The sequence below is a fragment of the Hyperolius riggenbachi genome, chromosome 4 (assembly GCF_040937935.1).
Source record: "Hyperolius riggenbachi isolate aHypRig1 chromosome 4, aHypRig1.pri, whole genome shotgun sequence".
Lineage (NCBI taxonomy): Eukaryota > Metazoa > Chordata > Amphibia > Anura > Hyperoliidae > Hyperolius > Hyperolius riggenbachi.
In genome coordinates, this window is record NC_090649.1 from 248467365 (window position 1) to 248491755 (window position 24391).

Consider the following 24391-nt stretch of genomic DNA (forward strand, 5'->3'; position numbering starts at 1 on the left):
TGGCCAGGGAGAGAGAGCTGCCCAATGGCAGCTCTGGAAACCCTTCAGGAACACCCCTGGTGGGCGTTTTGAACAGGGAATCGCTCCCTGTGTTTCCCTCCAATATAGCAACAAATATTGTTGCTAATCTCGGGGGGCTATAGAGTGGCGGTGGGAGAGCAGAGAGCGGCGGTGTGGTGACACAGAAGCATGTCATCAATGTCATCAGGCAGAGAACAGGCCTCTGTGTCCCATCTGCCCCCGCCCCCCCCCCCCCCCCCCGCCTCGGGTTCTATTTAAGGTACCATATGTAAAATTGCTAGTATGAGTATTTCAGTGCAGACTATCAGGATTTAATTAGCCTTACTTCTTATACATTTAGCAAAAATAAATAATATATTTATTATTGCTCACTTTTACCCCCCAGATTCAGTAAAGAAAATAGATCCACTCATACTCCATTTACCTTCCTCCCATTTGGGGATGGACCTCGAAACTGCATTGGAATGAGGTTTGCTATGTTGAGCATGAAAGTAGCAATTGCTTCTGTACTCCAGCACTTTACTTGTCGGCCCTGTGAAGATACACTGGTAAGTTAATTTTAAGCTCATTACAAAATTAATATTGTTAGTCTGATAATCTATACTGTCACTCTAAGGGTACATACACACATCAGACTAAAATGAAAGATCACAGACCAATCTTACCACCCTTCATGTAGTATGAGAGCCATACTCTACTCAGTCTTTTCTATGGAGCTGCACTCCCCATCAGATAAAAATCTTTGCAAGATGCTGCACACACAGATGCTGTACAGACACAAAAGATCAGTATCTGCAAAAGATCTGTTCCTGCCAAAAATCCATTCCTGCAAATTGCAATGATAGTCTATGAGATCTGCAGATCATCATACATACATGATTTAACTGACATTCATCTGCAGATCAAGCAATCTGAAAATCCACCCTGGTGGATCTGATCTGCAGATGAATGTCAGTTAAATCATGTATGTATGATGATCTGCAGATCTCATAGACTATCATTGCAATTTGCAGGAATGGATTTTTGGCAGGAACAGATCTTTTGCAGATACTGATCTTTTGTGTCTGGACAGCATCTTTGTGTGCAGCATCTTGCAAAGATTTTTTTCTGATGTTGAGTTCAGCTCCATAGAAAAGACTGTGTAGAGTATGGCTCTCATACTACATGAAGGGTGGTAAGATTGGTCTGTGATCTTTCATTTTACTCTGATGTGTGTATGTGCCCTTACACCTAGGTTCTCAACGTGTGGTACGCGTACTCCAGGGGGTACTTCTGATGGTTCCAGGGGGTACTCAGGGTTGATATACTTAACCAAGAATAACAAATGTAGAGTTTTAGAAAATTATAAATCTTATATAAACAACACCAAATTAGTGTTTTAGCTAATTAAAAGCAATCATAAATGCTTGGAAATTGTTTAGACCCGATTATCATGTACTACAATTAAATCAATATTTGTCAAGGGGTACTTGTGATAATGTTTACTATGCTAGGGAGTACTTGGTGAGTACAGGGTTTTAAAGGGGGTACATACCAATAAAATGTTAAGAAACACTGATATTTAACATGGTTAGTTTGTATACCGGCATTTACAAATGCTGAGATAACTAGTGCTACAGACCTGCTTAAATTGAACCTCCAGACTAAAAATATACTCAGCAGTACTGAAAAGGCTTGGTGTTTCTTCAACAATTTCACAGCATCAGAACTTTGTTTTTCTTACCAAAGTGTCATTTTAAGCTGCACAGAAGCTAAGCTCCGCCCCATCAAAGAAAACTGCCCGGGAATTTTTCTCCTGATGCTGTGCAAAGCATGATGGGATTTCTGATGTTGTTGTTCTCATTGCTTAGCAACTGGGAGGGGTGATCAGGACACAGGACAGTTGGAACTGTGTCTCCTGCTCCTTGTTATCTCCTTTCAATCAAAAAGATGGCTAACCAATGAAATCACAAACATTTGCCTGTTCTTTTTAAACAGGGTGAGTAAGAGATTATATTACCTGGGGGCAGCCATCTTGTTAATGGGGCAGCCAACTTTTTGGTTGAAAGGAGGTGACCGGGAGCATGAGACACAGTTCCAATTGTCCTGTGTCCTGATCACCCCTCCCAGCTGCGCACGCTAGGCTTCAAATCTCAAATTAAAAAAAAAAAAAATTCACCAAAACAGCAGAACAAGAACAACAATATCAGAAATCACATCATGCTTTGCACAGCATCAGGGGAAAAATGCCTGGGCAGATTTTTTTCTGTGCAGCTAAAAATTAGTTTTGGATAAGAAGACAAAGACAAATAACATTTATATTGCGCTTTTCTCCTGGCGGACTCAAAGCGCCAGAGCAGCAGCCACTAGGGCGCGCTCTATAGGCAGTAGCAGTGTTAGGAAGACTTGCCTAAGGTCTCCTACTGAATAGGTGCTGGCTTACTAAACAGGCAGAGCCGAGATTCGAACCCAGGTCTCCTGTGTCAGAGGCAGAGCCCTTAACCATTACGCCATCTAGCCATTACGCCATCACAGCATCAAAACAAAGTTTTGATGCTGTGACACTTTTAAAGAAACACCAAGCTTTTTCAGTGCTGCAGAGTAGATTTTTAGTCTGGAGGTTCACTTTAAGCCACTTTATCATATTTTTTGTGATTCTCTTTCAAGTGGGTCAGTTCTTTATTACTGACATACAGATGATGTTTTCCCAGTATTCATGAAGAGAAAAATATCAGAACCAGAAAACTATAGTCCCATAAACTTAAAATTAGCTGAGTATAAATTGCTTGAAATTATCCTAAGTGATGCTATACAAAATTATATAGCAGACAATAATCTAATTTCAGTTCAACAGCATGGGTTTACTGTAGACATGTTCTGTCTCACCAACATGCTCAGCTTTTATGAAGTGGTGAATGAAAATGCAGATTTTGGGAAAGCAATAGATGTAGTATATACTTGGACTTTGCAAAGGCTTTTATTAAGTTCCCCACAATAGCCTGGTGCATGTGAAGGGATACGGGGACTAGGAGAAAATGTTTGCATGTAGATAGAGAACTAGTTAAAGGACAAAAGACATAGGGGTGAATGGACCCCAAGGCTTCCTCTCCCTAGGTAAGAACTGTAATTGCCTTTGACAATTTTAACACCATAGGTTCTCTTTAAGAATCCAGGACTCTAAATGAGTGCTTCTGTGCACTGATACAGAAGTTAGAACTGCCAAAAGGGGCCCATACACTCAGCCGATTAACGGCTGATCGGTCAATTGAAATCGATCGATTGCAAATCGTTTGCCGATTCGATCAATTTGCGGCCGATTTCGATCGATTTCAATCAATCGGCCAGGGTGGAAAATCAAAATCGATCTGAAGAGATTGCTTAGCAATTTGCATTGGCCCCAATGCAAATCTGATGGCAAAAAAATGTCATCAGATCGATTTTCAATAGATTTCAAACTGAAATCTATTGGAAATCTGTTCCTAGTAAAAAATGTTCCTAAACACATCAGATAGATCAGAAATGTAACTGATGATCTATCTGCTGCTAATCTAACGAGTGTATGGCCTGCTTAACCCTTCACTGATAACTAGTCTAAGCTCATAAATTCCTTTGTAGCTGAAGAAAACACGATGTGCATTGCTAATTAGTGTAATTTTACCATCACATTATAATATGAGGGATGAACTACTAGGGCTTGCAATTAGTTTTTACTGCCCAAGTTTGACAGTTTTGTTTTAGTTTCCACAAAAGATTCATATTGGCACGTTGGTGAACTTTGAATACAATAGAGAAAGCACCAGCAAGCAATAATACATAAATAGAAATGACCCAAACTTGATCACACCATGTGCAATGCTATTTGTTTTATTGCACCACACATACTGAAATATCTGCGAGAACATTGGAAAGGCTAAAGAGTGTTTTTAATGTTCATATCAAAGCACTGAAGTGCAGGTGCCAACATAGTGTTGCGCTATATTTCTGAAACAGCCACATAATAAGTAAAGGTAAAAAGTGACTATTGAAACACACAAAAGCAATGCTTTTTGTATATACTGAACCAGTTCCTCTGGCTCTTTATTTCCACCTGGCACTGAGTGACCTGAGGAAGAGGCTATGTACTCACAAAATGTGTTGCTTTGACTGATTCAATAAAGTATTTTTGTATTGCCTTTATTTATTCTCATATAAAAACTTGGATGCTAAAAGGGTCTGTGAGTACAGTATACTAATGATGTTTACAGCATCAACAGGAACAGCAATTCTGTAAAGCCAGCCTCAGCTTTAGAGAAAGGTAAATAAATTACAGATACTTGTAACGCTGGGTATTTATGTATTCACTGAGTATACGATAAACCGTGGTCAGATCGTCACCTATGGTCATACACGTGAAATCAGAAGTATGCGGTACAAAAGGACTGAGGCAAGGCTAGGTCAATAACAGGCTGAGTTCATACACTGGTGGTCAGATGACTGAAGTACAGAAGGCTGAGACAAGGACTAAGTCGTTTAACAGGCTGAAGTTATACACATAAGATCAGATGGCTGAGGTACAGACAAGGAGGAGACAGAGTCAGAGTGAGGGGCTAGCCGGGTCATACACAGAAAAACAATCAGGAGAATATACAATATATGATATACAAGACTGATCTAACTAGAGTACATATATATCGGCGGTGTCTGCATATATACAGTATATAGCTCTGAAGACTAGCTAAAGTAGGCTCAGCAGTAAGGCAAGGTCCAGCGCTCAGCGAACTGATAGCTATAACGGACAGTGAGCAACTGTATGCCCAGAGCTTACATAGCAGGAATAGATCACAGACCAAGCCCCCAGAAAAATCGGACCAATCAGCAACATACCTGCAGCAAGTGTCAGCTGACCGCAGGAATCAGCTGACACACCTCAGACATGCCTCCTTAACCTATAAAGGCAGCTCTGAGCTGCGCTTGCCCTCCTAGGGAGATTGCCAGAAACAAAACGCTGACTCTACAGGTGAGCCAGGGATGCATCTGAACAAAGAGGAAGAGGAAGCTTTCTCCAGTTGCTCAACACTGTCAGAGCAGCCTCCAGAGACAACACCAGATACACATTGTTACAATACTAAAAAGGGATTACAGTATTGAATGAGTGTAAAATCTGTTAATATAAACTTAGGCTGAAATGCAATAAATTGATATAAAGGATAAAACCTTAGACGTGGGCTTACAATATGTGCCTATTTAATACAAATGTGTTTTCTGATTTTCTGCAGATCCCAATGGAGTTCAGCACTGTGGGTTTTATGCAGCCAAAGAAACCAATTGCTCTAAAATTTGTATCTCGTCCTTAATGAAAAGGAATCAGGATGGCAAATCATTCCACATGTGTCCAGTTCATGTTTCTCATCCCTACTATACTCTCGCTATAGCACCAGTGTTGGTAAAAGTAGAAAATTGTAGGGCTAAATGATAGCAATTGTTGCCTATGTAGTACAAAACCAAAGAAAAGATAAAAAACACTAATGTCAAAACAAGACTTGATAAATGTCATAGCAATATTCTTTAATGTACTCTCTCCTATGTAGTAGAAACAGGACAAGCATTTTGCCAGTGAATTAATGCACCGTAAACACAGTTGAAGTGCAGACAATAATTCAATAAACCGTTTCCTAACAGGAGGGGATTTTATGATTTTGTACCTTATCAACAGAATACATTTTCAATCCCCAGCAAACAAAAGAAAAAAGAATGAACCTAGGGCCCACTACACATTTGTGATTACTATCGTCCGAAATGATTGTCTGTGACTACTGTGGGTGCCAGCTCCCTGTAGAAACATGTTATTTTTTACTTGCTACTGTGTTTTAGCAAAAATAATTTTATACTATTTTTTTTAGCTCCAAAATATGTGTTTTCTTTTTTATATGTGCAACAATCTGCCTGGAAACTATTTAAATTGACTTTATTGACTGTAACTAAGGCTTATTTTTGGAGTGAGGCTGAGTGCACACTTGGCAGTGCATGAAAGGTTGCGTTTTCTGTCATGTGCATTTGTGCATTTTATATCGTTTTATGTGCGTTTTATGTGCGTTTGCATTTTGCGTTTTCTTCCTGCACATGCATTTTTTGTGCGTTTTGCATGCGTTTTATGCAAATCCCTAGGAAGTCAACAGAAAGCAGAAATATATCAGAAAACAAAAAAGTTTATTTATAAAAACGCATACAAAACGCAATACGTTGCGTGACCATTGACTTACATTAGGTGCACTTCTTATGCATTTTTAAAAACATGCAACAAAACCAGCGTTTTAAAAATGTATATAAAAAACCGCATACACACGCGTATTTTCATGCATCCCATTGAATTAACATTATACACGTTGATGCTGTGTTTTACGCAATGCTAGCATTTCTGCTTAGTGTGTTCCCTGCCTTAGGGTTATATTTCAAGCATCCTGAAAAATCCTGCAAAAATCATGCTAGGGCTTATTTTTGAGTAGGTGTTTTGGGGGAAATAGGGTAGGTGCTGAAAATATACTCGGAGAGGAAATAGTATTTAACGCTGCTGGGGAGTTTAGCGGCAGCAGGGAGAGCCATCATTCGGCTCTCCCTGCGCCTAACTAAACGGTGCCAATATAATATGTTCTCTTTAGCCATGCTTCCTTCTGCCCCCCTTCTCAGCATTGCCATTGAAACTAAATCTAGATAAAACGGAATTTATGATCTTCCGACCCCGGTCATCCCTGGACCTCCCAGATGTGAATGTCACTGTTAACCACACTACCATTCGCCCTACCTCTCAAGCCCGCTGTCTGGGTGTCACCCTGGACTCCACACTCTCCTTCACTCCCCACATCCAAAACCTCACAAAGTCCTGCAACTTCCACCTTCGTAACATCTGTAAGATTCGCCTTTTCCTGACCTCTGCCACCACCAAACTCCTCATCCGTGCCCTCATAATTTCCCACCTCGACTACTGCAATGCCCTTCTGTCTGGTCTCCCTATGACCCGAATAGCCCCACTGCAGTCCATCATGAATGCGGCAGCCAGAATTATCCACTCCTCCCATCGCTCCACCAGGGCGGCTCCCCTCCGTGAATCCCTCCACTGGCTTCCTATCCAGTCCAAAATCAGATTCAAGATATTGTGTCTGACCTACAAATCCGTCCACAAAACCTGTCCAACCTACATTTCTGATCTTTCTCAGAGATACACACCAAGCCGCTCACTCCGCTCCTCCAATGAACTTCGCCTGACCGACCCCCGCATCACCCAGTCCCATGCACGCTTCCAAGACTTCTCAAGAGCCGCTCCAACACCTTGGAACTCCCTACCTCCACCCATTAGGGCAGCCCCCTCCTTCAACACCTTCAAGAAGGCCCTCAAAACTCACTCTGGCCTACCACCCCTCACAATTGCTCTAAACCCACAGCTGAACTCTGGTCCCCTACCTCTCGTGTCCCTACCTCTCCCTCTAGATTGTAAGCCTTTGGGCAGGGTCCTCCTCCTTTTGTGTCCTACCTGATCATGCACCTCCATTACTGTGCACCCATGCTAAGCATTTGAGTGAACCTAACTTGCCTAATCTCCATGCTCCCCTCCAGTGACTGACTAAGCATTACCTTGTACTCATACTGTGCTGTGTGATCTGGTTTTCTTGTATTCCTGTATTGTCATATTGCTGTTTGTCACCCCTAAATATTGTCTGTAACCTAAATTAATGTCCAGTGCTGCGTAATATGTTGGCACTTTATAAATACAATAAATAATAATAATAATAATTGCCCACTCCTTGTACCAGCCGGTGGTGAATGATCAGGTGCTGTTGCTGGGGCTCCCTGGACCATCTCCTGTGGTTACTACATCGGCATACAGCTGCCTGCCAACCCACACACTTGTACTGGCACGCACCCTTGTCCTGTGCTTTGCAGAGCAGTATAAGATGCAAAAGTATTGCAGTGGAATTGCTGCATGACTCATCTCTCCAGCACTGTGAAGCCTCCTGTTGCTGCTCACTGTGGATACAAAACAAGAAGATGGGAACCTCACAAGTGCAGTAGTGTACAGCACTGACACTAGATTATTAACCTCCCTTGGGGTATGATTCTTTTGGGAAATTAGGGTCTAAGGGCCCGTTCACTCTTAAAACCGCAAAACGCCGGCAATTACTACTGGCGTTTTGCGGGAGTGATTTTTCCATGATTAACGCGGAAAAATCACTGGACACTGGAGCGGTTTGGGAGTGATCGCGATTAGCGGTTCTATACATGCTAATCGCGATCGCTCCGGAATCGCCGGCAAACCGCTGCATGTAACACGTTTGCAGTTAACACGGCAGTGAGAACACATAGTGTTCCATGTGCTAGCAGTTTTTCAAAACCGCTAACGGTTTGCCTTGAGCGGGAATCGCCCGATTCTCGCTCAAGTGAGAACGAGCCCTAAAAGAGGTACAATTTTTTTCATGAGTTTTTAGACCCTAAAATTCAGAATAAATAATACCGTAGAGAGATCTGCAGCAGCCCCTCCACATTACTCACTTCCCCATGATCCAGAGCTGGAATTCTTCCTCCTGTCCTCCGGGTGGGGCTCTACCCCCATGGTGAGATTGCTATCTGTTGTAATGTGACAAGCGGCAAGGGATTGAGAGCCTCCAAGAACTGGAAGAAAATGGGCAGAAAGCATCCATATCATGGAAGACATGAGTTACAGACTCCTGACTGCTGCTTTTCAGCCCCCAAATGAGTGGACAGGGTCAGGAGGCGTTCTCTGCCCTGCATGTCAGGACTGGAAGGAGGAATTATCAGAGTTGAAACGCAGGACAGTGAACTCCTGACCCTATCTGATCGTTTTGGTGCTGGACATCGGCAGACGAGAGCATTTGGGTGTTCGAATTCACAATACTTAATTCAAGTACCTACACCTCTTAATTACATTTATAACATAACAAGAGTCATTACAGTCGTAAACACATACAGCATAGCAGGCAAACAACTTAGCCTAACACTGATTTCACAGAAATAATCATTTCTTCAGATGCCAATTATACAGTCTTAGACCATTGCATTTTTAAAGCGCTCTAATAAAATATATATAAACCTCATAATTATTCCAAAAATAAATGCCACTTAACTATTTATGGTTAACTGGCATCATGTAAATCATCTCAGTCCATCAAGTAATCACTTACATAGTCTACAATATATATAAACCCATGCCAGAATATTTCTAAACGCAAGCTGACTAAAAAGAAATAATGAATAAAGAAAGTAATAATAAAAAAAACAGCAGAAAAGGATCATCTCTCTAAACATGTAATTTGTGCACAGTTGCAAATCAAAAGCATGAAACTCCTTCAAACGATGAACAACCATAATACGATGTGGCGACATAACCACATACTCTGTAAAGAGCTCTGGAAGATGTCAGCGTTATATAAATACATAATTACAGCATATTCATAATAAAAATAATAATATATGGCTGCAATTGAATGGAAATATGTAGACAAAAAATACCCTGAAAAGAAAATGTATTTCTAAAAGAGCTGACCAGAATTTGCAGCTATTGGGCTTGATTCACTAAACTGTGCTAACTCATAGCACGGCCGCGCTAGAGTTTTTGCGCACATTTCACGTGCAATCACGAATTTTCGCGTGCAATCGCAAATTTTTATTTGCAAAAACGCGCGCAAAACTCGCTAGCACGGCCGTGTTATGTGTTAGCACGGTTTAGTGAATCAAGCCCATTGTCTACCAAGGCCGCAGGATGGGAGGGAGGGGGCCGGTAATTATAGGGCCCAGTAAACACAGACCTACACTCACCAGGCTGTCCGTCAGTACAATTACTGACCCAAGTTGGGTCGCTGGCGCATGCGCATCCGTGCCTCTCACCATCACGATCCTGTGGCTAGGAGTGTTTTGCGATTGGGCCGGCAATGTTATAGACGCGACAACAGCACCATGGTAGGCAGTGGAACTGCAGCGCTAAAACAAACTTCTAGGGGCTGGAAGAAGCCCAAGGTAAGTAAAGCTAAACTTTTTTATGTCGCCTCAGATATCTTTTGAATAAGCAATGTGTCCATTATGCTTTCTGTTTGTATCCTCCCCCTCACCCCACTCCCTCACATGGCTCTTTTCAGCTGCAATTTTGTCCAGATTAGGTCCTGACCCCCTTTGGTCAGAGCATTTGAACCAGAAGAAGTCTTTGCCAAGCATGCGCAGTTCGGCCTCTCATGCACTGCTGCCAGTGCTGTGAGTGCACGTGCCATGCACGGGAGTCCGCTGAAAGCGTGGCCACAGCATCCTGATTAATCAAACTGCACATGTGTGTTATGGCGGGGGGGGGGGGGGTAATTGGTTTTCCCAGTATGAGGCCCAGAAATCCCTGTGTCTACTGTTATGTGGCATCCCTCAGCAGTCTGTGTGGAGTCACATGCAGCACCTGTAGCAATTAGTTTTTTATCTTGAATTACCTAAAGAACAGTTCTAGCACCAGGTGCATACATTCAACTGCAACATCATCAAATCTGATTAACTAACATTTTGCCAATCTTTACTATATTCTGATGTAGCCCCAGGAAGAGTTGCAAACTTTTGCAACTTAAAAATATCAATTTAAAAAATAATCCAGTCTAGGTTTGCTGAATCTCATATACTCTACAGTGTACTCCACAGTTCTTAAAGGGAACCTTAACTGAATGGGGGGTAAAGAGTTTCACTTACCTGGGGCTATTACCAGCCCCCTGCAGCAGTCCTGTGCCCTCGGCGCCGCTCTGGAATCCTCTGGTCCCCCGCTGTCACTTAGTTTCGTTTTTGACGACTCACCAGTCGCCGGCCGCTATGCGTATTATTGGACGCATTCACCAATGCAATTAGCGCTATTGCGGACCGCAACGCGTACACAAATACGCGTTGCCGCATTCCGCATGCGTAGATATGCGGCAACGCGTATTTTTGTACGCGTTGTGGTCCGCAATAGCGCTAATTGCATTGGTGAATGCGTCCAATAATACGCATGGCGGCCGGCGACTGGTGAGTCATCAAAAACGAAACTAAGTGACAGCAGGGGACCAGAGGATTCCAGAGCGGCGCCGAGGGCACAGGACTGCTGCAGGGGGCTGGTAATAGCCCCAGGTAAGTAAAACTCTTTACCCCCCGTTCAGTTAAGATTCCCTTTAAGCCTTAGTTACCCAATCCCTGTAAGTTCAAAATGGACAAACAGCAAGGGCCAGGTCAACATACTTCAGACTACTGGGGGGCCGGAACATACATAAAATGATGTTGAAAAACATTACATTGAATCTAGGTATTGATTCCCCCAATCATGCTGGAGGAGAACTCCCAGCAGCAGACATTTAGTCATGCAGCGCCTGAAGTACTTCTTTGTGCACCAGACAGTGAAGCATACCCAGGTGACAACCTGCCATCCAGTTGGACAGCAGTGTCACCTGATGCAGAATTGGATTGGAAGCCAACAAATTACTTTCTACAGTATGCGGATGGGTGGTGTTAACACTGTTATTCTATATGCGGTCCACTGATATTTAAAGGTGCAGTGGGCCACACCTATAAGTTACACATTTTGTGTTTGGGGGCCAGTGAAAAAGCCTTGGGGGGCCGCATTTGGCCCATGGGCCTTAGTCTGAGGACCACTGGCTTAAAGAAATGTTATTACTTTGATTTAGATACTTTAAACCAATCTATTCAATACAAATAAAATGATCCTAGTTCAATGAGAACAATTACATTTAAATAACTCTTATGGTAACTTTTCTATTTTATTTTGTATAAATTAAATGATTGCAAGATGTGCAGCTAACATAACATAAGGTAGCAGCTGGCTGAGAGCATTTCAGGACTAAGGCCTCTTTCACATGGGAGGCTGAACAGCATGCTCGTCAGGCTGCAGGGCACATGTGAAAAACATTCAGATATCCGTGACAAGTCATACGTGTATGATAAAAAATATAAGCATAATGATCATGAAAATCAATAAAAAGAGAGTGCATTTTTCAGAATACACTTGAAAATGAGGCCTAGAGCTTTTTATGAATATGATTAAAAAGAATCAGCGGGACAGCTGGGACTAATGAGAAGAACACAATTTCTGTAACCTTTCGTGGCCTAATTTTTAACAGACACACCAGTAACTATCAGAGACGTGATCTAGTTTTGGATTTGATAGTGTTAAGAGCTGAAAATGCCTGCTTACACAAATATGAAGTGGAAAATGGCAAAAATAAATCAATGGCTTTGTCAGAAACTGAGGGATACTCATCTTGAACAGCAAGACAGAATTGAGTTAGAGTGCATTCTTCAATCTTTTTCTTTAGACTGGTATCTGAAGACAAGTCCAGAAGTTCATCCTTTGGTTGAGAAGTAAATTCTTGTGCATTATTAACAAAACTGCTGAAAAAAGGAGCAATCACCCATTCCATACCTTCAGTAGTCAAAGAAGAAAAATATTGCTGAACTGCTGCTTCTAAAGATGACAAATGGTTCATAATATCAACCAAAAATGAGTGGTCAGCAGTATCTGCAGCCATTTGAACAATGGAAGGATCTCTTCAGATGTTATTAAATTTTATTTTGGACCTTACATGCTGGTGTTTAAGCTGTTGAATTTGAAAAATATATCAGACAGGCATGCTTATTTCAAGCACCAGGTCTTGTTATTGATCTTCTCCTCAAAGGCCAGCTTCTCAGTAAAAAAGAACTCCAGCAGTTCATGCTTGAGTTCCAAAAAACAATTTAAAATGTGTCCACATGAAAGCCATGTTACATCATTGTGCAATAAGACAGTCCTATGTGGAGAGTCTTTTGCTTCACAGAGCCTTTAAAAAAGTCTAGTTTTTAACCTCCCTGGCGGTATGATTATTTCCAGATTTTATGGTATTTTCAGCACGTTTCAGGCCCTATAATCAGGAAAAAAATTATGCTGCCAGAATGCCTGCAGCAGCCCCAGCACTTACTCACCTCCTTGGGCTCCAGCGCTGCAATCTTTCCTCCGTCCTCCGGGTGTTGTTGTAACCCTGTAGTGAGATCGCCAATGGCTACTGACATCTGGATCTCCCGGGAGGTGAGCAAAAACGCCCGCTGCGCGCTATACTCTGTATCGAGCTCCCGGCGGCTAGCCCAAGCAGGAGTCAACTATATTAGAGATAATGGGTTATCGCTAATATAGTTGACCATCTTAAAGAGACTCTGTAACATTAAAAAGATCCCCTGGGGGGTACTCACCTCGGGTGGGGGAAGCCTCCGGATCCTAATGAGGCTTCCCACGCCGTCCTCTGTCCCACGGGGGTCTCGCTGCAGCCCTCCGAACAGCCGGCGACTGTGCCGACTGTCAGTTCAATATTTACCTTTGCTGGCTCCAGCGGGGGCGCTGTGGCGACTTTCGGCACGGAAATAGACGGAAATACCCGATCTCCGTCGGGTCCGCTCTACTGCGCAGGCGCCGGAAACTTGCGCCTGCGCAGTAGAGCAGACCCGACGGCGATCGGGTATTTCCGCCTACTTCGGCGCCGACAGCCGTCAGAGCGCCTGCGCAGGAGCCAGGAAGGTAAATATTACGTCACCGCTGCACGGAGGGCTGCAGCGAGACCCCTGACGGATGGAGGACGGCGTGGGAAGCCTCATTAGGATCCAGAGGCTTCCCCCACCCGAGGTGAGTACCCCCCAGGGGCCGTTTTGTCGTTACAGTTCCTCTTTAATCACTTCATCAAAAACTGTTTTTAACTCTGCGCCAACAGTTTTGGACATAAGAGCCCCCACGGTGCAGAAAGCAGTGGGTAGTAATAACGTTTGGAATTTCCCTGTTTACAAGTGCCACAAAATCTTTCTTTCCACTTTAGACCATTTTCCTATACAAATGATTTCACAGATGTAAATGTCATTTCCAAAGTTTTTTTTTCTGCTGGCTTCCTACAAAATAAGAACTGCCCAATAATCTCTGTACCATCCACAAATCCAAGTAAACTGGCATTGGATGTCACATCCGTGCTTTCGTCAATCTGAAGAGGAAATTTCTTGGCAACCAGCAATTTCTTTTTCACATTATCTCCAGACATTTCACAAATTCACCTGTGAATAGTATTTTTGATAATGGCACCTTGCGAATTTCAGCAGCTGCCGTTTTGCCCAACATTGTTTGTACTTGTATGCGGGTTAATTTTTTTGTGCAATAAGTTCAGCAACTATACAGTATATGATGCTTCCAGTGCTCTGTCAGATACGGTCATTTGGTTCACCATTCTCGGTGCAGATGTATTTTGTCGTGAAAGAAGATGCTGAAAATATTGTAGTGGTTTTTCAGATGCATTAGCATGTTTTGTCTGAAAGAGCCTTTATAGCTTGTTTGGCATAAGTCATTTGTTGCCTAATTTTTCACCACAAACAAGGCAGAATGGAATCTGGTGACTTTCATCATCTGTCCAAGTAAATCCAAATGCTAAAAAGCTGTTGTTGTATTTCATGGTGACATCAGCACTGGTATTTGAACTTTAACTGGGCTCATCTCCAGACCACTTTTGTTTCTGTATTAAAGAGTAACTGTTAGCCCCCAAATTGAAATTTAAATCTGTATTGCAATGTTTTATTTAGTATTTCAGTGAACCAAAAAGCCAATGCAGAACTTTAAAATCAATCTAATTTTTTTACAATGTAACCTTTTTCCCCGCTCCGGACGCAAAGCCGCATATCTGATACTGCTTAGCATGCAGAGCATGCCTATGTCTGCCCGACCCCCCTCTCCCCACCAGGACCAGGTGCCAATATATTCTTCCCAACAAACAGCTGACCGCTCTGACACGGAGACAGAGCGGCAGCACTTCCAGCGCCGTCACCGCAGAGCAGCCGCCGCCGTGCATCTCTCACATGTGATTCTCTCACATGTGACTCGGCGGCGGCTGCTCTGCGGTGACGGTGCTGGAAGTGCTGCCGCTCTGTCTCCGTGTCAGAGCGGTCAGCTGTTTGTTGGGGAGAATATATTGGCACCTGGTCCTGGTGGGGAGAGGGGGGTCGGGCAGACATAGGCATGCTCTGCATGCTAAGCAGTATCAGATATGCGGCTTTGCGTCCGGAGTGGGGAAAAAGGTTACATTGTAAAAAAATTAGATTGATTTTAAAGTTCTGCATTGGCTTTTTGGTTCACTGAAATACTAAATAAAACATTGCAATACAGATTTAAATTTCAATTTGGGGGCTAACAGTTACTCTTTAAAAATGAATCCATTTGAAATAGAATATTAGCAAATTTGGCTAGAAAAAAATTCGGACAATTTCAGGAAACACCACTACAATAGCTTAATCACTTCGCCGCCCGGGTACAGTATATCTATGCTCCTTTGAACTTCAGCTCCCTGGCCGGAGCGTAGATATACGCACCCCCCGACGCTACCACCACTGCCCGCGCTCCCGCTCGCACGTGTGCTCCCGCGCTCGTGCATGCCGACGGCCGCTCACCCGGAGATCAATGAACGGGAAAAACCATTCCCGTTCGTTGATCTCTGCCCCCCAGCAATGATCGGTTGCTTCTATGAGAAGCAGCGCGATCATTGTGAAAAAAAAAGTTTCCCAGCCTCCCTGAACTTCCTGCAAGTGTACTTCCTACGCTTGCAGGACGCATTCACAAAAATGTTGTTAAGCTTGGAGGTGTAATCTCCACAGTCAGCATACAACACATAAGCTGACGTGAAGGAGGTACACACACCAGCACAAGGGATCAGGATATCCCCAGTTTAGTGGAGGAGAGGACTGACTCCAATAGGAGACTGTGGTGCACAGAGCCGGTGCAGATCCGAACAGCCACAAACAACACTTTCGTAATAACGTCTCAGCGCAAAGTAGCGCTGAGCGCATAAACCAGGACTGAGGAGATCAGGACAGGTAGACAGAATGAACGCTTGCTTAACTAGCCACTACTTAGTGACAGCAAGCGTCCACAATAAAACAGACTGGAATGAGGTAGCCAATGCGTTTGCAGCAATGGCGTGCCTCACAAAGACAGGACAGGATAGTCAGGAAATAGCAGGATCAAGATAGATGAACGTAACACAGATAAATATACAACAAGTATGATTTCCTAGCGTATTACAATTACAGCTATCAATGAAACTATTTGTAACGTCTGACTAACATATGTATATATCGGCAATGAACCAATATATGACATAAGCAGGAACTCTGACTAAGACTGGAGTAATACAGGGAACAGGACTCAGAAGGATTCGCTATCTCTTCGCAGAGATGAACGCAATCCACAAACAGGACCAGGAACAGGATAACTAGCTCAGCGTGCTGGAACGCTGACTAACGGAACACAGGATATAAACAGTTCGTGTACGTATATATCAGCGACACTGATGTATCAACGTAACACGAATACAAGGAAAATAATAAACGTGCAAGTATGCGTATATATTGGCGATGAACCAATATATGACACAAGACAAGCAAAGTAACAACTTCTAGAACAAGAGCGGAACTAGGAGGACTCGCTGACCCCTTCGCAGGAGTCAGCGCAGTCCACACGGACCAGGAACGAGGTGGGGCACGAGCAGAGTAACAGACTGAATCTGAGACTATGGTAGCCCATCAAGCATTGCAGGAAGCAGTTCTTTATACTGAGGTCATCCAATGGGAGCAGACCTGCAGATTCCCACACAAGTGAATGGTAATTAATCACAGGCTGACAGCAGGAAAAGACAGACAATGATATGCAGCCTGCAGGAAAGGGATTGCCCCTCCATTGCAGCAGACAATGTTTGTTTACACAAAAGCATATTAAACTGTCATTAACTTCAGAGCGACTGCAGATGGAATCAGCAACTAGTTTAAGTGCAAACCAAACTATGCAAGAAAATGTATGTAATGACATCAGAACTGCTTGGGTTACAATACCACTGCAGCCAGCAGTAAACGCTGCAGACATGATCATAACAAATGTACTGTGACCATCTTGTGGCCAAAAAGTAAAACTACACCCAAAACATTTTTCCTATACAAATACATTATTTTACAATATAAATTAACTCATTAACTCCCACACTCCCCAATTGTTACCAATTTTTTTTTTGTAATAAAAAAATAAATAAAAATTACAATAAAAAAAAACATAAATAGTTACCTTAGGGACTGAAATCTTTAAATATTTATATCAATAGAGTATAACACTGTTACTTTATAAATTATGGGCTTGTAATTAGGATGGGCGCAAAACTGAAAAAAAATGCACCTTTATTTGCAAATAAAATATTGGCGCCAAACATTGTGATAGGGACATAATTTAAACGGTGTAATAACCAGGACAAATGGGTAAATAAGTTACATGGATTTTAACCACTTAGCAACTTCTGCCACGCTTTTCTACGTCCTTGTTTACAAACACCTATAAACACATGTAAATATTTGTTTCTGTTTTCTGTTTTTAGAAAACTGATTATGTATAGCACCATCTTGCGGCCAAAGAGTAAAACTACTTCCAAATACACCATTATTCACTTACCATAGAAAAATTAAATACATTTTCATTATTTTTGAAACTCCTTCACCCCTAACCCAAAATAAAATATTACCGCGATACTTTGTGCTAGGGACACAATTTAAACATTGTAATAACCGGGACAAATTGGCAAATAAAATGTGTCTGTTTTATCTACAATAGCACATTTTATTTTTAAACTACAATGGCTGAAAGCTGAGAAATGGTGATTTTTTTCTTCTTCTTCCCTGTCAAATCCATATAAAATAATATAATTCTTAGCATAAAGTACTGCCCAAAGAAAGCCTACTTTTTCCCGCAAAAAATAATGTATAGAACAGTGGTTCCCAACCTTTTATGAGGTATCGCCCCTTAGGGGGAGACGACTCACCCCTGTCACCCCCCTTCTCTTAGTACGGTATACCCTTACAGGAAACACTGCAGAAAAGAGGAAACACTGCACATACAGTAAACACTGCAGAAAAGAGGCATAGAGAGAAAGCCATACACATTGCAGAAAAATACATCTCATCAGTGACATCTAGTGTCCTGAATATAAACTGCAGTCAGTTCATAAATAGACTAAGCTGCAGCTATGTTGAATCTCCAACACGGTCTTCCGTACTTCAAAACTAACGAACGAATACTAAACAGATACGCACAATGTAATCGCAATGTAGTCACTGGCGTAGCCTACTAAAGACATAGAAGACGTATGACAAACTGGGGTGAGTGTTGTGATTGACACGAAGACTAGATGTGTACGCCAGGTGGTGGTGCCAGTGGAGGGGGTAGCGCTGTGACCTTGCCAGCTAAAAATAGCCGGTGACTCAACTACTTCGCGCCAATTCCCTTACCGGCGCGTGACCAACGAGCCCTGAGGAATTACGCAACTCTATCATGCACACTTGCATATTTCATACAGATCATATTTTTTGACCATAATTTTCTTAAAAACGAGTGACACTGCGACACTTAAGATTCTACTCTACAGAAGAGTTAGTTTATTTTTTCTGCCTTTTCATACTGATCGCCCCCCTGTCGCCCCCCACAAATTTATCGCCCCCCTTAGAACCCAAATCGCCCACCGGGGGGCGATTGCCCCCAGGTTGGGAACCACTGGTATAGATCATTTCAGTGTGATAATTAGTGATAAAGTTATTACCGAATGAATGGGAAGAGCTTTTGAAGGGGAAAAAACTTGTGGTAGAGAAGTGGTTAATTACAGTAGCATGCATTATTTAAAAACTATAATGGCCGAAAACTGAAAAATAATGATTTTTTTTCCAAATGTTTTCCTATTTTCCCAGTAAAACACATTTAGAATAAAATCATTCTTGGCATAATGTCCCACCTAAAGAAAGCCTAATTGGTGGATATAGTTCATTTCATTGTGATAAGTAATGGTAAAGTTATAGGCGAATGAATGTAAGGAGAGCTGAAAGGAGAAAATTGCTCAGATGCTGAAGGGGTAAAACCCCTCAGTTGTGAAGCGGTTAAACAAGGTTACTTGGACAGACCCTGTATATGTGCAAAAAGGGTATAAAAATCCAAACTGGCTGTCACAGGAACCCTAGTGGCTGACCGCACTTAGCCTTCTAAACGGTGCCAGCGCACAGATCGTGCGAACTCTGGTCGCAGTCAATGCGCAGGAACCGTTAACAATTAGCCGCAGACAACTCAGAAGGGAGCCTGTGAGACACGGGTAATTGCAACGTCACCTACTGGTTCAGAGTAAACTGCCACCACCGCGGTTACTATGGGACCGTGGGGCCCACTAACTGACTGACTAATCCTGCGAATAAAACGGTTAAACACACGGTATTCTGTCTAGCCAACAACAGACAAACAGTAGCGTATCTTCAGAGACCCGGGATCATTTCTGTGTGTGCTGATAAGCAGGGTAGCGAAACAGTGAATGACTTGGGGGAAGTCGTTTATTCACGCAATATAAATAATTAATATAAACAGACAATTATGAAAATCAACAATTATTAAAACAGTAATAGCCAGTATAAAAAATAAAAGAAGGGAGAAAAATACTTAGTTCCTGGAAAGTTGTCCTTTTTGTGGGAAAACAGAGTTCTGGGTTTCAATTTGAGTTCAGAGTTCAGACCAGGTGGATGCCAGCATATCCTCAAGCTGGCATCTGATGAGTGCAAGATGGTTCAGTGTGGAGGACCCTGAGTTTGGGTCCTCAGCCATTCTTATGCCCCTGCTTCAGTAGGAGGGAGTGAGGGCGGGGAGCCATACACCCCCTTCAAAGATGAGATGAGCCCTCCCCTTGTACTGGGGCTAGAAATCATATCTACCCATATATGGGCTCTAACTTACAGAACCGTACAGGTCAGGGCAGATTTATTAACATTTTCAGGTCTGTCTCGATTTACCCAGCGCCCTGATACCAGACATGAGGGGTGGGACCCCTGTGGTATCATCAGGGCCTTTTCAAACTGCCTAACTGGCAGTCCTTACCTCAGAATGTTCTGAAACTTCCTCAGAACCAGCACCGGGGCTCATGCTACACTTCCCCCACGTTTGGCGAAGCTGCCATCTCAGGAACCCCAGAAATATGACAGATCTGGGAAGTTATGGATTTGCTATGAGACTCAGGTTATTCCCAGGCAAAGGCTCTTTGAAGTTTGGAGCAGCCAGCGAGGTGTCGCCTCCCCTGCTGGGAATGAGCCAGTGGGTCTGGCTTTTAGCCCAACTAGATTGCTCCTGCCATGGTGCTTGTCACCTTATACCTGATGGATGGGCCATCAGCACAGCTTGAAGCCAGGGACTCTCTGGGGCAGATTAGGCTCAGGCTCATTAGCATATCAAAAGAGCCATCCAGCCTTTGGAATGGTGCTCTCTTTGCTAAGAAAAGGACTTCAGCTGTCCCTACACACTCAACCCAGATTGTACCGTTTTGAAGCGCAATCGATGCAGGAATCGAGTGCGATCGTTCTTTTCTTCACGGGCGGTTCCAGGAGGCGCCTGCGTCCCCGCAATCGTCCGTGACAGCCCTCCCCCTTGTCCGTGGCTTAGCCACTCATCCGCAAGATGTGTGGCGGCGCCGCTAACCTGGCTGACGGGCCTCGAGTTGCCGGTACGGCGGGAAAACCTATTGGAGCCTGTGGCTCGGTTCCCCTGGACCGGTCGCGGTCTGCTACCCTCAGGGTTGACCCAACATGGACCGTTCTGGACAGGGCGTTTGCGCCACTAGAGTCGGACGTGGTGTCTGCCGGGACTGCTGACAACGGGCAGTGGGTTGGTTAGGTCAACAGCCAGCCCACGCAGGGTTCCCCTGCTGAGTGGCTGTGGACCTAAGGGAACCCCGCGGGAATCCCTGGACCTTCCCAGCTCCTGACAGACGGCACATGCCCTGCAGTAGTTGGCTACATCCCTGTTCATCCGGGGCCAATAAAACTGTTTCCGAATACCGGCGAGTGTCTTGCGGACACCCGAGTGCCCTGTCAGAGGATTACCATGTGCGGATTTCAGCACATGTCCCCTGAACGCACTCGGGACCACAAGCCACTTGGTATCCGCGTAGGATCTACCTGTAGGGGGCTGTACAGACTCACTGTACAGTCTCCCACCTTCCCAGTACACCTTGAAAGCGGCCCCGTCTGCGAGGGGCTCAGCGGCTTGCTGCCTGAGCACCTCCAGGCTTGGGTCACTTTGTAGTGCGGCTGAGAATATGGCGCTGTCAGTTTCAGCCAACTGGCTCATGTCACACGAGGCCAGCGGCTGAAAGGTCTCATCCCTGCGGTCAGAGGAGGGGGAGGAGGCCGGAACCCCCTCCACCTGTTCTGAGCTCGGGTTCTGAGCAGTGCAGCTGCGCGGTACTGCTAGCACAGGTACACTGTCAGAATGGCACAGACGGGCATTACTCAAATCATCATTGCATGCAGTAATGACATTGACAGGTATAGACATTTTTTCATTACAGACAGGTTGTACAAGAAACTCAGGTACAGTTACAGCATCATCACAACAGACAGTCTGTACATCAAACTCAGGTGCCTTTGAAGCAGGCACTATTGAACCTGGTACCCTTGAACTGGGCACATTCAACCCGCCTCCCCCTGGTGCTCCCCCAAGTGTATAAAGTACCTGGTGGTGGGCGGAGAGTCCGTCTCCTCCCGTGAGCGACAAGGCGGTCGTGGCAGGTTCATAGTGGGACACAAGCTTGCCCAAATCAGTCCCCAGCAACACAGGGACTGGGAGATCCTTCATAACCCCAACAACCCTTTCTTGGATTCCTCCCACTCCCCAATCCAGCTTCACTGTCGCGTGGGCTATGTGAAAAAGGGTGCCCTCTACTCCAGTAAGGGCAAGGGATCGGCTGGAGCTGATGCTCTCCTTTGGCACAAGATGTGAGTGAACTAACGTGATGTCAGCTCCGGTGTCTCGAAATCCGGTGACAACTTTGCCGTTCACTCTAACAAGTTGCTGCTGGTCGGTTCGGTCGCGGATTTCCTTTCCGCGGGCAAACAGGACAAAATCTGATGATCCAGGCTGTGGTTCGCTGGCGGGTTGCCTCTGCTGTGGGTGAGGTACAGGTGATGCAGATGATCCAGGTGCTGGTGGTGTCTGTCTCCGCTCCGGACAGTCGAATTTCATGTGTCCGGGCTGGCGGCAGTAGTGACAGGTGACCTCTCCAGGCGCTGCGGGCCTGGGTGCAGCAGCTGCGCTGGGTGGCCTCTGTGGCGGACGGCTCACAGGGGCAGGAGGGTCTGCCGAGGTATTGGGCTGACCTCCTCTCCAGCTGGATGGGACAGTTCTGCGGGTATCAGCCACCCGGGTAGTTGCAAAAGTCTCAGCAAGGTCTGCAGCGACAGTGGCTGAAGCCGGCCTGCGTTCTAACACAAACTGTCGTACATCAGCAGGGCAAATGTTCAGAAATTGTTCGAGGACTATCAAGTCCTCCAGGACGCCATAAGACCCTTTGGTGAGGCCTAGCGTCCACTGGCGGAGTGTGGTGAGCAAGCTGCTGACCACATCTCGGTACGAATCAGAAGGCTTTTTCTGCCAGGCCCTGAATTTTTTCCGATAGGCTTCTGGCGTCAGCTGGTACTTAGTAATGATAGCGTCTTTTATAGCAGCATAATCATTATCCTTCTCCGCAGGCAATTCTGCGAAGGCATCAAGCGCTTTGTAGCGCAGCAAAGGTGTCAGATGTCTGGCCCACTGGTCTTGGGACAGACGATACTGACGGCATGCTTTTTCGAAAGATCGCAAAAACAAGTCAATGTCTGTGTCTTTCTCGATATTAGCAAATTTAAATTTTTCACTTACGGGTGCTGCAGCTCCTTCAGCAGGGAGGCTGGGCGGTGAACTCCGGCTGGCCTGTTGCACTTTTGCCATGTTTAGCTCATGCTGTCGTTGGCGCTCCCGTTCTCGCTCAGCGGCATCCCTCTCCGAGTGGCGTTCTGCAGCAGCAGCCTTGCGTTCCGCAGATTGGCGTTCCCGCTCCTCGCGGGCTTCCATGTACTGCATGTACTTGTCCAGGTCAGTCTCCATCAGCTTTTGTAATGCCTGCTGCATTACCGGGTCAGCACCCCTGGACAGTCCAGTACTGGCCAGTTCCGGGCGAGTATTTTCAGAAACTTTGGGGTTGGGGTCCACACTGACATTCTCCTGCGTAACTGTTGATGCAGGGCCCTCAGGATGCACAACCTCTGTACGGTCAGGAGTCTCAGTCTCTGGTTCCCCTTGCCTTGAGTCAGATGGGTCAGCGTCTACCTCAGCAGACACATCCAGCTCCTGCAGTTGCTGGGTATCCCATTGAAACAATTCCGTTACCAGGTCCCCTTGTTTCTTGCAGCCGACATCAATGCCTCTCTCTTGGCAAAGATTTTGCAGGTCCGCCAGGCACATTTTCTTGTAGTTCCCGGACATTTCCACGCCAAATAAAATAAAACTTTTGGGGAGGGGTACTGGCTACACAGTCTCTCTGTATATATAAAAAATATATTGCCTTCCAGCTACACCAACGAATTAGTTCGTTTCTCGATAGCGCTAGCGCTATCGCAGATACTTTCAGCACAACACAGGTCCCAACCGCTGCCTAACACTGTCACATGGAACCCTAGTGGCTGACCGCACTTAGCCTTCTAAACGGTGCCAGCGCACAGATCGTGCGAACTCTGGTCGCAGTCAATGCGCAGGAACCGTTAAGAATTAGCCGCAGACAACTCAGAAGGGAGCCTGTGAGACACGGGTAATTGCAACGTCACCTACTGGTTCAGAGTAAACTGCCACCACCGCGGTTACTATGGGACCGTGGGGCCCACTAACTGACTGACTAATCCTGCGAATAAAACGGTTAAACACACGGTATTCTGTCTAGCCAACAACAGACAAACAGTAGCGTATCTTCAGAGACCCGGGATCATTTCTGTGTGTGCTGATAAGCAGGGTAGCGAAACAGTGAATGACTTGGGGGAAGTCGTTTATTCACGCAATATAAATAATTAATATAAACAGACAATTATGAAAATCAACAATTATTAAAACAGTAATAGCCAGTATAAAAAATAAAAGAAGGGAGAAAAATACTTAGTTCCTGGAAAGTTGTCCTTTTTGTGGGAAAACAGAGTTCTGGGTTTCAATTTGAGTTCAGAGTTCAGACCAGGTGGATGCCAGCATATCCTCAAGCTGGCATCTGATGAGTGCAAGATGGTTCAGTGTGGAGGACCCTGAGTTTGGGTCCTCAGCCATTCTTATGCCCCTGCTTCAGTAGGAGGGAGTGAGGGCGGGGAGCCATACACCCCCTTCAAAGATGAGATGAGCCCTCCCCTTGTACTGGGGCTAGAAATCATATCTACCCATATATGGGCTCTATCTCACAGAACCGTACAGGTCAGGGCAGATTTATTAACATTTTCAGGTCTGTCTCGATTTACCCAGCGCCCTGATACCAGACATGAGGGGTGG

General features: G+C 44.6%; 1 protein-coding gene and 1 long non-coding RNA gene across 8 annotated transcripts in view; one reads left to right on the top strand and one right to left on the bottom strand.

Annotated features, from left to right (window-relative positions):
• LOC137503712 (cytochrome P450 3A9-like) overlaps nucleotides 1–5660 on the top strand; it is a 124368-nt gene extending 118708 nt beyond the window's left edge. Inside the window, exons 12-13 of the mRNA XM_068231107.1 lie at nucleotides 407–569; nucleotides 5256–5660. Coding sequence (XP_068087208.1) covers nucleotides 407–569; nucleotides 5256–5333 — 241 coding nt within the window. The 3' untranslated portion in view covers nucleotides 5334–5660. The remainder of the gene's footprint in view (nucleotides 1–406; nucleotides 570–5255) is intronic.
• Nucleotides 1–24391, bottom strand: part of LOC137503713 (uncharacterized) — a 58698-nt gene that overhangs the window by 21065 nt on the left and 13242 nt on the right. For 4 of the 7 annotated variants that reach the window (XR_011019307.1, XR_011019308.1, XR_011019306.1 and 1 more), the window contains exon 2: nucleotides 446–553. This is a non-coding gene — a long non-coding RNA (uncharacterized lncRNA). Of the gene's footprint in view, nucleotides 1–445; nucleotides 554–4663; nucleotides 4743–7772; nucleotides 7883–24391 lie in introns of those variants that run through there. The other 3 variants (XR_011019309.1, XR_011019311.1, XR_011019312.1) reach the window with 3 other exon arrangements.